Source organism: Cucurbita maxima, unplaced genomic scaffold, assembly GCF_002738345.1.
Source record: "Cucurbita maxima cultivar Rimu unplaced genomic scaffold, Cmax_1.0 Cma_Scf00049, whole genome shotgun sequence".
Classification (NCBI taxonomy): Eukaryota; Viridiplantae; Streptophyta; class Magnoliopsida; order Cucurbitales; family Cucurbitaceae; genus Cucurbita; species Cucurbita maxima.
Window position 1 is genome coordinate 303,160 of NW_019272065.1, and position 12,794 is coordinate 315,953.

Below are 12,794 nucleotides of genomic sequence, written 5' to 3' on the forward strand. Positions count from 1 at the left end.
AAAAAAAAAAAAAAAAAAAAAAAAAAAAAAAAAAAAAAAAAAAAAAAAAAAACACTCAAACTAAGCTACAAAATTCTCAAACCCATCTAATTAAAAGCTTCCAATACTTTGGAAAAATCGTTACCATGTTGTAGGAGCGATCATTGATAATCAAATGATAGTTACACTCATTGATAGTGATTATTATTATTGTTTTTATTATTAAACAAGTGCTGAAATCAGAAACTGATTCTTCAATTTCAGGCTCGACAATCATTAATAAGCAGAGGTCTTTTCCCTGTGCTCGCCGATCCTCAACACCTAGTGAGTTTTACTCTTTCTATTCAATTTCCGAAGGATTTATATTGCTTTATTATATTTAGTTTAATGATCTTAGGTTGGTTAGATTACATGGCTGATTTCAAAGATGAGGAACGTCTTTGTTGATAGTTTATGGGGCCCCGTGTTTTCTTCTAAAAAATGAGTTATGTTTTGGGTATACGTTTGGATGGGTGGTGGTTTGTAGCCATTCAGGTTTGTATTATTTTTGTAATAAGAAACCTGAAAACATGTATGGAGAAAGAAACAAAAGGACAGCCTAGGGGCAGGGAAAGAGATAACCCCCTCCAAAAGGATCTACTCACAAGAAAACCTTCCAATCTTGAAGGATTATGGAGAGGGGATAAGTACAAAAGACTTTGCTGCTTCTTTAGCACCACCCAGAAGCTGAGAGACATAACAAACTTAACTTCAAAAGTCCTGTGATTTCTCTTCCACCAACGGCCCCACCAAAGTGTAACTGTGTAGCATCATAACAATCTGGTCAGGCCTTTAAACCATCCCCCATTAAGAACCTCCAGCCAATCATCTGCACGCGAGGGTGAAAAAATCAGGAAGCCCAAACAACTTTAGGAAAAAAGCCCAGCCTTTCGACACAAACTGACAGTGTAGGAAAATATGATTCAAAGATCCTTCACTGTTGAAACACAAGCAGCACAATGACAGAAACATGACCCATCCTCCACATTTTTTCTGCATTCCATCGTGATTACTAACGCCCCTATGAGCTAAGGACCAAAGTTAAACGTTCACCTTTCTAGGAATATGAATTTCCGAATATAGTTGATAAGGGGACTTCAAAGAAGGCCTAGGTTCCGTGAGGTTAAAAAAGGCAGACTTTTAGGTGAATTCACTCAAGGGGGTCAAGTTTCCACAGCACATTGTCTTTTCCTGGTCCCAAGTCTTTCTATTAACGAAGCCCAACCTGCCATTGTCTTCTTTGTCAAAAAATTATGTTAGAAATCACGAACCTCTACAATGGTATGATATTGTCCACTTTGAGCATAAACTCTTAAGATTTTGTTTTTGGTTTCTCCTAAAGGCCTCATACAAATGGAGTTCTATTTCTTACTTATAAATTCATGATCAACCCCTTAATTAGCCGACGTGGGACTCCTCAACCATCCTTAACAAATTCTTTTTCTAAAATCCACCTTTTTACATGTTTTTTTTTAAAATTATGTGATTCAATTAGATGAGACTCTGAAAATAACATTATTTATGTTCACTGTATACAAATTTTGAAAGGCAGAATTACATTAATAAAGATAAAACTTTGATAAATACAGAATTCATATTGTAAACTTATGTAGAATAATAATAATATAAAACTTATAACGGAAAACATGTTCATAAATAAATTAATAATGGTTGAGATTCAACCTATTAGTTGGTAACTATAACTATTTCTATGGTTTTTCAAGCCGAAACCTTACATCTAGAAAAGATCAACCCACTTTGTCATAGTCTTTCTCATAATCGGGCTTCCGCAAGAAACCCCTTTTCTTCTTCGCTTTCCGATCCCTCAATGGCCTTAGAAGTGGCATATCGCATGTCTGCCCTCCATAAAGGCTGCTTTTTGTACATGTTATTATGTGATTGTGTTTGTCTCAGTTCTGTGAGACGTTTTTAGCTGAAATTCTAATTATTTTTCTTGCTGAGGATATGGCAGAATTACCATTGATTTGCGAGTTATGATGAACTCCTGTTAAATATAAAAACAGTGCTGAACTTCTTGGATAACAAGTCGTGCTAGATCAGCATTTTGATCAGATGATCGTACTATTGTATTAATAAACTGATTACTTTTCTTGCTTTGTAGGCGGACTCTAACAATGCAACAAATGAGTCAGTTCTGAAGGCTGCTCTAGATCATGGAAAGTTAGCAGGAATCATTAAGGCACATGACCGCGTAGTGGTTTGCCAGAAAGTTGGTGATGCATCAGTTGTAAAGATTATCGAGCTTGAAGATTGAAATGGCACCTCGGCCGCTTGAGCCTTGGGAGGACCACTCTCCCTCCTCCACCTCCCCCCCCCTCTCTCCCCCAAATTTTTGAAGAGTTTCTGATCTTCGAGTTGCTGTCATCAGCCATTACATATACACATATATGTGACTCTTGATACACCCTTTTTGTCTTCTCTGAAGTACTGATATATATTTATGTGAAACCTCCATGGATTTTTTGAAATTGAAGCTTTGGAATTGAGTTCTTAATAGTGATGATCATCACTGATTTCTTAAGTGAAACCTTAGCGTTTCCATACTGATCATTATCTTTATAAAACCTGTTTGCCTCGGATCTTTTGGCTGGACGCGATGTTTAGAGAGAGATAAAGGTTGTGAAGCAGGAGTAGCCGAGTAGGGTGCTGTACTGGTGGACCAGATATCAAGCTGATATTGATGTTGGTGTGTGGAGTTATGGATTTGGCCCTACCGCGCCGCCTGCTTGCAGGGAACCCCACTGCTTCTGGCTGCGTCAAGTAATCTCAATAACTCTTAATTTACAGCAATTTATTGAAAGATTTCTTAGTATTTTATCATTCTTGCTTAAAAAATCTCATCAGAGAAGATTACGAGAGGATTGAACTGTTATAAACTAAAGTTGAGGGACTAACTTGTTAGACTTTTTTTTTTCACAGGTTCTCTGTTCTTTTTTAATGGACCACTCACACTCTATACTTACTCCTAATGCGACTCTCTGTTTGAAGGAGAGTTTACCACGTTTTGGTCCACACTACTTTTTCTTGTCGTTTTTATAGATTTGTATCAATTTAGTCTCTATAGTTCATAAAATTTTATATATTTTCAAAGTATTTAAAACATTTTGGGCAGTTGGTGCAGCGTGGAGTAGTATTACTGTATATTGTTTTTGGATGCAAATCATTTAGGTCAGCCTCTCATCCATTTATGACATTATAAATGCCACTCCCAAACACCAATTTCAGCTCATGCCTTTTGCCCCATTTGATCTTCATAGCTCTTGTTTCTATTCTAGGTTTAATTTTGTACAAAATTACATCCCTCCCACTTTTGATCTTGTTTGATTATTGTTCTTCCATTCTTGTTTTGTTTTTCTCTGTCCTTCCATTCAAATCATAACCTTTTTCGGTCAATACTTTTTATGAAAGTAGAAGTATTTATACCGAGTTATACTTTTATTGGTCCCGAAAGTCTCTTACTAATAAAGATGTTTTATAAAGTCAGAAGCTTATCGAACTCAACTAATTTAAATATATATTTTCGACAAAGTTAGAAGCTCGTATATCTTCAACATTGTCTACGGAAAACTTCTACTTAATATTCACCATATTTTCACCATATTTTAGGGCTTCCGTCTATAATCTGTGTACCTCTCTTCCTCCTTCTGACCCATCCCGGAGCCATCTTCCAGCTAGCAGCCAGCAGCCCCCAGTTTTAGTATGGCCCCAACCCACTCTACATTAATTATTTATTTATCGTCTATTACTAAAACTCATAACGAGATTTTTTATTAAATTGCATGATTCGATGAGAGATCAATAAATGAATGATGGTAAGTTCTAGCAGCACGAACAAGTTCATTTAACCAATGAGACTTGGAATTCACATTCACATTTGAGTTTGACGAAGAATTTTTGTTATAAGAAAAATTGGATATGAAATGAGGAGAATTATTCTCTGTCACTTAAAACTAGGTTTATATTTCCATCTTCATCTCCGCTCCGATCGTAACGTTTATCAAATCGCAAACCCAATCTGACCAAACTCCAAGCCCCTCATTCTTCATCTCCACTACTGCTGCATGCTTTGTAAACCAATTAATACCAAGAAAGACAAAAGGGGTTTGTCTGAAATGTGTGTATCCATGGGGGATGCGGTTGATATCTATGGTCCCCATAACTCATCCTGCTGCTACTCATCCTCCTCTTCTTCTTATGCCTCTGTTTAACTGACATCCATGCCTCACTTTCCCACGCCTATCTTACTTCATTTAAAACTCTCTCTTTCTCTTTCTCCTTTTCTATAAAGAACCCAACAAGTCTAAAGTTCGTCCCAACTTCGATCCGCATACGCTTAGAAACCCGAACTTCCTCTGTTCTTGGAATCGAACCCTTATAATTCCCATCTTCTCTTGATCCTTTGATCCAAACACATGGACTCCTATAATGGTTTTGATCTCAGTTCTCACTATGTTCCTCCACCTCCACAATCCTCTCCTGCATTGCCTCATCCTTGCAGTTTGGATCAGTTTCCTGGTAAATCCCAACTCCCTCAACCTTCTTCATTTTGTTTGTCTACATTAAACCCGAAAACCCAACAAATCGAACTGACCAAACCCGAATTATAGAGGTTGGGTTGGATTAACTTTTCGGGTTGGGTTGAGTTAACATAAGTATAATTCGAAGAACTTAACATGAATATAATCTACATCTTCAACACCGTTTATCTTATAGTAAGAAATCTCTCCCCACTTTCTTGTTATTACTCATTCGATCTTTCTTGATTTATTCATATTATTAACCGTTCTCTCTTTAGTGTAAAATTATGTGAGATCCCACATCATTTGGGAGAGGAGAACGAAACATTCCTTACAAGAGGTAGAGATTAACCGTTAACGAATAGTATTAAGATCCATTTGAACACAGGATGATCATCTTGTTGCGATATAACATAGAATCATGATAACTTCAACTCGAATTGAGAGATATAATATTTGAATCGTATTCTTAACATCGGGTTTAATGAGTGGTAGAGACAATAGATACGGATAGAGCGGGCATGGAAGCTCATGAAAGTAGGGGTGGAGGAGTGGATGAGAAGAAGAAGAGGTTCAGTCAAGATCAGTTGGAGTCATTGGAGAGAAGCTTTCAAGAGGAAGTGAAGCTTGAACCTGACAGAAAAATGAAGCTATCAAAGGAGATTGGACTCCAACCAAGGCAAATAGCGGTGTGGTTTCAGAATAGAAGAGCTCGCTCAAAGGTTAAGCAGCTTCAGCATCTCTATGACACTCTCAAACAAGAATTTGACGCCATTTCTATGGAAAAAATTGACCTTCAACAACAGGTTTCTATCTCTTTTTTCTCTTTTTCCGCACATGCATTTCCATGCACAAATCTTTGTAATTTTGATCTTTGGACGTACAATGTTGTTGGAGTAGGTGAGGGAACTAAGAAGCATGCTAAGAGAACAAGCAGTAAGGAATCACGGGTCGATGGCTTACATGACCGTCTCCGAGGAAGAGGCGGCAGAGAGCACAGCAGAGGGCGTTCGGAGCTGTAATAATCACATCTTTAATGTCGAAAATGTCGACCAAATATCAGCTTCTTCAATTCCTTCACTCTGGTCTTCTTCTCAAGCTGCTCACTTGCCTTCTTATCCATAACTTTTGGATTAGAAATTTAATGTTCAATTTTACTTCTTATCAACTTTTTAAAATAATTTTTGAAATTTTGATAGATTCAAATTTTCTTATAATCCGGAAATTTTATTAAATAATTCTGATTAAACAAAAGAACATGCAAGTTAAATCATATAAATTATTAAACAAATAATTTATAATAAAATATAGCAATATAAAATAATATAATGTGGTTGTTATTACTTGAATCAAACAGTTCAGAACTATTTCAACTCCCAGTATTAGGTAGCAAAATTTAAGAAGAACGCTCCCCCCCACCACATAATCAACTAATACTTCCAATAATCAGATAATTCAAGCTTATCAAAGCGTATAAAATTTGGATGGAAATTCATAAAAACCAAAAGAGGTAGGCACGTTCGGGAAGTCATGCATAATCAAGTAAACTATCAGAAAAAAACGCAACATTCTGATATTTGCAACGTAACTGCAAGATGAAATGAAAAGCACAATAATTGATCCATACAAAAATTCGGAAATAGTTGGAACATTATCTTTGGTTTTGCTATTTCAAAGAGCATAAAAACTCGTAAACTACTGTTCTTAGCTTGCAGCATGGAAAATTCAACGTTTGCCGCCGCCGCCGCCAAGTTTTGGTCCTTTGGGTGCAGCTCCCCCCCTACCAACGTTAGCCTTGGTCTGTGTCTTCTGTGTTTTGGCCATCACTTCGGCCTTCTTTGCCTTTTTCTCATCCTTTGTTTTCTTAATTCTCTCCTTAATTTCCCTACAATCCAACAACAATTAACAAAAGTTAGTTTAAACAAGAACTATGATTGATAAAGAAATTATTCCATGCCTCTGCTTGTATCATTTAAGAAACATTCAAACTCAGAACAATCACATACCGGAGGGCTGCCTCCCTAGCAGCATCACGAACCTCGGGCTTTTCAGCTCTCTTCTTTTGGATAACCTCCAATGTAGCACCCACTATGGACCTTGAGTATGGCTTCTTGGTGGCACGTCTCCTCTTCTTTACAGCCTCTTGAGCAATGTCCTACGGGAATAAACAGAATGAAAAACATTCAACAATCAACAATTATTTGGTTAAAATCACGGTTAAAGGTCAAGGGGGAATGATAATGTAAATAACAGGGAAAATACTTCTAGAAAACAAATATTGAGAACCGTTGAGTTGTTGAAAAATTATAATCTAAAAGTACCACACACAAAATCATTATGTTTCAAAGCTATCCATACATAATCAGAGCTAACAGAGAGGACAGGATATGATAAAATATAAATATAGATACAAGTAAATGAATCCAAGAGCTATATTTGACCCATTACCTTCTTATGTTGCTTCCTGTACATTGCTGTCCAGGTGAGCTTAGAAGGCTTCAGCTTGTTGTGGAAGTACCTCTTGCATTTGGAGTTTAAAAACAGGAAAACCTAGTCAATCAAGACAAGTATGCAATAAAAACAGCAGGTAAGTTTATGTCATCAGATAAGATAGAAATATGATTATCCAGTTTTAACTACAACACAATGGACGGCCGCGCAGGTTCATTACCTGTGAATCTGCACGGATAAATCTGATTCCTCTACCCGGATATATCTTCGCGCCACTGAATCGACAGAGCTCGGTCCTAAAAAAACCAGGATTATACTTCAGAATGAGGTAGAAACAAACTGCGCATTTCTAACACTACAAGTTTTCATATTCTCATGGGATAAGCCATTACTTCTTAAAACTAATTACCTACAAATCAAATTCACCTACACAAAAACCTAGAGATCTTGAAGCAGTGAACTGAAAGTTAAATTATAAGGCACAAATAGCCATACTGATCCTGCTTTATTTCGCCATGACGGATGCAATCATCGATTAAAAGAAAAACTCCAAATGAATACTGAAATCAATTCAAGATTGAATCAGAAAGAGCAATGAACAAGACTCACTTCAACACCATGGTGGCGGCTGCTGTGTCTACTCCTCTGTTTCTTCTTGCTCGCCGAAACCCTAGAAATGAGTTGTGTTCGAGGGAAACGATATGTATACTTTGAGGTTCATTTGATTACCCCTTTATTATAACTTAATCACCATAATGCCACCGAGCCCTTTAAAACAAATGGGCCAAGATTTTAGCCCGGTTTTCTTTTCAGAGCCCAACCTTTACCAGGCCTGTTTGAATTATACTATTTTTAAGTATTTAAAAATCAAATGATCCATATTTAATATATGTAATATGATTAATAAAAATAAAAATAAACAAGATGTGACTATTAAATATATGTTTCCATATAATATATGTTGGATCGGTATGGCAACCCTAGAGGGGGGGTGAATAGGGTTTTAACGATAAAAGTGTTTAAACTTGATTAATTTTTCTAATGATAAAACTTTTTACAAATAAGTAGAAGATGATAATTACTAAAGCAAAATAATTCAAGTCAAAACAATAATCAAGTAGAACATGCAATAAACATAATAATAATCTTGAAATTAAATAGGAAAGAGTTAGAGAAAATGACACCGTAGTTTTATAGTGGTTCGGTCAAACTCGACCTACTCCACTCCCCAAGCGCCTCTTGGGAATTTGAATAAAGAACTTTTCCGACTCTTTCCACGGATCAGAGCCAAACCGGTACACCGCTCTTTTTACGAGTTCAAGAGCAAACTCAATCCTTTCAACGACGCAGGATCAAACCGATACAAGTATTTGAGTTTGATAATAACACACCACAACTCTCTCAAAGAGTAGATTTACAATTTGGGATACTGACAACTATTTCCTCACAATATAATAATAATCCCTCTCAAGAATAAGATGAAAAGAAATAAACTTGTAAGCTTGGAGAGAGCAATAAACAATGGAGACTTTGAACAAATGAGGATTGAAGAATGTATGTAAGTTGTATATTTTAAAAATGTGGGGAAGATGAGTTTATATAGAGGAGAAAAGTGGCAAAATGTAGGATTGAATATTGACCATTGGATTGTGTTAGGAATAATGGAAGGTGGAGATTAAAAGTAATTAAGTAAGAAAATTTTCTAAATTCATTTATTTCAAAATTTTAATATAATAGTAATATAATATAATAATAATAAAAAGTTATGTGAGTAACGGTAAAATGTAATTCAAAATTTATTATAAATATAATAATATAATAATAATAAAAATGATGTGAGTAACTACCAAAATTTTAAAATATAATAATATAATAATATAATATAGTAATAATAAAATTCGATGTGAGTAACGGTTATATTCAAATTTATATTTGTAAAAATAATTTTATTTAGAAATGTAATAATAAGAAAAACTCCACCATGTGTTACTCTTCCAATATTATAAATGTCATACTTTGATATATTTTGATTTGTCCATCATTTTGATTTTGTTGCCACATCATCACGTCGGGTATGTTGTCTCGACTCTAATTTCTTCGTTTTAGCTCTGATTTGAGTAATTGAAAAGTTGTTGTAATCGTTATTCCCGACCTTATACTGTGGACAGTTCAAAAAACTGAAAATAGTTAATAATTAAAAGTAGGTTTGTTATCATCAAAACATCAATAATTAATTCATTGAAATTAATTAATGTGAGATCAAGGGCCAATAAGCCAACAATCTCCCCCTTTTTGATGATGACAAATCATTTAAAGAAAAATTCATAAAAACCAATAATACAACATCCATGTAATAATATCACTACATACTAATATATTATCATAAATTTCACTCAAGAGCATATTCTCCCTTATATTAATGCCTCAAGAAATTATGAAACACCAAGTAAATGATTCATAAATTATAAAATAACAAATTTAGAACATATTTTTCTTAATTTTCTCCCCCTTTGTAATCATCAAAATGAACAATTGAAAGAGAATGCATTTAATAATGACATAATGGCTCCCCCTAAAAACATGCATTCAAAAATTATAAAATTCAAGATATATCACAACGAATAATACCAAGCTCAAGCCTATTTTTGCAAAAAATTTCTTCATTCAATGGCTTGGTGAAAATATCGGCCAGTTGATTATTAGAGTTTACAAAATCAAGAATAATATGTCCATTTTGCACATGCTCTCTAATAAAATGATGTCTAATGTCAATATGTTTAGTTCTAGAATGATGAATAGGATTTTTAGTTAAATTAATAGCACTTGTATTATCACAAAATATAGGCACACTATGAAACTTTAATCCAAAATCACAAAGAGTTTGTTTCATCCAAAGAATTTGAGCACAGCAACTAGCAACCGCAATATATTCCGCTTCGGTAGTAGATAAGGCAACCGAATTTTGCTTTTTACTAAACCAAGAAACTAAGGAACTACCAAGAAATTGACAAGTTCCACTAGTACTTTTACGATCAAGTAAGCTTCCGGCAAAATCTGCATCAGAATATCCTACCAATTTAAATTCAACATTTCTAGGATACCACAATCCTAGATCAATAGTTCCAAGCAAATATTTAAATATTCTCTTAACGGCATGTAAATGAGATTCCTTAGGACAAGATTGAAATCTAGCACAAAGACATACACTAAACATAATATCGGGTCTACTAGCGGTCAAGTAAAGTAAAGATCCAATCATACCTCGATAAGCTTTAATATCCACACTTTTACCTTTTTCATCCTTGTCAAGCTTAGTGGATGTGCTCATGGGAGTTCTTGCAATCTTACCTCCATTGAACTTGAATCTTTTGAGCAAATCTTTAGTGTATTTCTCTTGATTGATGAAGATACCATTCTTGAGTTGTTTGATTTGAAGTCCAAGAAAGAAACTGAGTTCTCCCATCATACTCATCTCAAACTCACTATGCATACATTTAGAAAATTCTTCACATAAAGAAGGATTAGTAGAACCAAATATGATATCATCCACATATATTTGCACTAATAGCATATCGTTTTCTTTAATCTTAATAAAGAGTGTAGTGTCGAGTTTGCCCATTTTAAAATCATTCCCAATAAGAAAATTACTAAGTCTATCATACCAAGCTCTTGGAGCTTGTTTTAAGCCATAAAGAGCCTTTTTCAACTTATAGACATGATGAGGAAATTCTACATTTTCAAATCCGGGAGGTTGTTCTACATAAACTTCCTCCATAATATAACCATTCAAAAATGCACTTTTCACATCCATTTGATATAATACAAAATTTTTGTAAGAAGCAAAAGCAAGTAACATTCTAATAGCTTCTAATCTAGCAACGGGTGCAAAAGTTTCTTCATAATCTATGCCTTCCTCTTGACAATAACCTTGAGCTACAAGCCTAGCTTTATTTCTAATGATATTCCCATTTTCATCCATTTTATTTCTAAAAACCCATTTGGTTCCAATAATAGAAGTATTAGATGGCCTATGGACTAATTCCCAAACTTTGTTCCTTTCAAATTGATTTAGCTCTTCTTGCATGGCTAAAATCCAAAACTCATCATTTTCGGCATCCTTAAGACTTTTTGGTTCAATTTGAGAAACAAAAGCAAGATTATTAAATAAATTAATAGAAGAGCGAGTTTTCACACCTTGTTCGAGATCACCAAGAATCAAGTCCTTGGGATGAGACAAGGCATACCTCCATTCTTTTGGCATTGATGAAGAACCTTCTTCCTTTAAGCTCATCTCTTCTTTACTCGTAACAATTTCTTTGCCGTTGTCACTAACGAGTAAATCTCCAAAATTTCTTTCTAAATCATCACTACAAATAGACTCATTAGAAATATTATTGCAAGATTCATCAAATACCACATGCATAGATTCTTCAATAACTAAAGTTCTCTTATTGAAAATTCTATAAGCTTTACTAGTAGATGAATAGCCAAGAAAAATACCAATATCCGTTTTTGAATCAAACTTTCCAAGCTTTTCTTTGTTGTTCAAAATAAAACATTTACAACCAAAAACTTTGAAATACCCAACATTTGGAATTTTGTTATGCCAGAGTTCATAAGGAGTTTTATTTAATGAAGGTCTAATTAAAACTCTATTTAAAATATAACAAGCGGTATTAACGGCTTCCGCCCAAAAATATTTAGGTAAATCATACTCATTTAACATTGATCTAGCAAATTCTTGTAAAGTACGATTTTTCCTTTCAACCACACCGTTTTGTTGAGGAGTCCTTGGAGAGGAGAAGTCATGAGAAAAACCATTATCTTCACAAAATTTTTCAAAGGCAACACTGTTAAATTCTCCCCCATGGTCACTCCTAATTTTAGTAATTAAAAACCCTTTTTCATTTTGAACTCTTTTTACAAAACTAGCAAATCTTTTCAAAACATCATTCTTATGTTTTATCATCAAAACCCAAGTAAATCTTGAAAAATCATCCACTATCACAAAAGCATAATAATTTCCTCCATAACTAGCTATTTTAGAAGGGCCAAATAAGTCTATATGGAGTAGTTGAAGAGGTCTAGTAGTAGAAATCATATTTTTAGATTTGAAAGAAGACTTAGTTTGCTTACCCATTTGACAAGCGTCACAAATTTTATCTTTTTCAAATTTAAGTTGAGGGAGACCTCTCACTAATGAATTTTTTGAAATATTTGAAATCAAGTACATACTAGCATGTCCTAGTCTTCTATGCCATAGCCAAGAGTTATCAAGCAAAACCGAAAGACATTTATCATTTGTAGGACAATCATTCAAATCAATAGTATACACATTATCGTCTCTATTTCCTACAAACAAAACTTTTCTATCACTAGCATTTTCAATTATGCAATTATTCTTATCAAATACAACTCTAAAACCTTTATCACATAATTGACTAATGCTAAGTAAGTCATGCTTTAAACCATCAACTAACAATACATTTTTAATGAGAGTACAAGAGTCATTACCTATAGTACCCTTACCAATTATTTTACCCTTCTTGTTATCACCAAAGGTTACTAAGCCACCATCCTTCTTGGAAAGATTGACAAACTTGGATGGATTACCCGTCATGTGTCTTGAGCAACCACTATCCAAGTACCACTTATTTTTCTTGGAGGCTTTCAAACAAACCTAAAAACAAAGATATTCAAAATTGACCTTTTGGTACCCATACTTGTTTGGGTCCTAGAAAGTTAGTATTCACAAATTTAGGAATCCATTTCATATTTGCATTCATA

General features: G+C 34.4%; 3 protein-coding genes across 3 annotated transcripts in view; 2 read left to right on the plus strand and 1 right to left on the minus strand.

Moving 5' to 3' along the window:
- LOC111471200 (pyruvate kinase 2, cytosolic-like) overlaps positions 1–2,552 on the plus strand; it is an 8,559-nt gene extending 6,007 nt beyond the window's left edge. Inside the window, exons 15-16 of the mRNA XM_023116904.1 lie at positions 244–303; positions 2,141–2,552. Of these exons, the coding sequence (XP_022972672.1) occupies positions 244–303; positions 2,141–2,293 (213 nt within the window). The 3' untranslated portion in view covers positions 2,294–2,552. The remainder of the gene's footprint in view (positions 1–243; positions 304–2,140) is intronic.
- A 2,525-nt stretch (positions 2,553–5,077) lies between these two features.
- LOC111471145 (putative homeobox-leucine zipper protein ATHB-51) lies at positions 5,078–5,681 on the plus strand. Its single transcript, XM_023116840.1, has 2 exons — positions 5,078–5,362; positions 5,457–5,681. Exons 1-2 carry the CDS (start codon positions 5,078–5,080, stop codon positions 5,679–5,681), a joined length of 510 nt encoding a protein of 169 aa, XP_022972608.1.
- A 386-nt stretch (positions 5,682–6,067) lies between these two features.
- LOC111471204 (60S ribosomal protein L24-like) lies at positions 6,068–7,717 on the minus strand. The gene is made up of 5 exons (XM_023116909.1): positions 7,617–7,717; positions 7,228–7,303; positions 7,005–7,106; positions 6,563–6,711; positions 6,068–6,441 (listed from the first exon to the last, which is right to left on the minus strand). The coding sequence occupies exons 1-5, from the start codon at positions 7,625–7,627 to the stop codon at positions 6,282–6,284; spliced, it is 498 nt and encodes a 165-aa protein (XP_022972677.1). The 5' UTR covers positions 7,628–7,717; the 3' UTR covers positions 6,068–6,281.
- Between the last annotated feature and the right edge of the window lie 5,077 nt (positions 7,718–12,794).

What these genes read in the sequence shown, in the direction of transcription:
- LOC111471204 (XM_023116909.1), bottom strand. An exon ending in TTATCCGTGCAGATTCACAG is followed by an intron (nt 7,107 to 7,227) that starts GTAATGAACCTG and finishes TTGATTGACTAG; the next exon opens with GTTTTCCTGTTTTTAAACTC. An exon ending in ACAGGAAGCAACATAAGAAG is followed by an intron (nt 6,712 to 7,004) that starts GTAATGGGTCAA and finishes TTATTCCCGTAG; the next exon opens with GACATTGCTCAAGAGGCTGT.
- LOC111471145 (XM_023116840.1), top strand. Translation starts at nt 5,078, where the DNA reads ATGGAAGCTCATGAAAGTAGGGGTGGAGGAGTGGATGAGAAGAAGAAG. An exon ending in AAATTGACCTTCAACAACAG is followed by an intron (nt 5,363 to 5,456) that starts GTTTCTATCTCT and finishes TTGTTGGAGTAG; the next exon opens with GTGAGGGAACTAAGAAGCAT.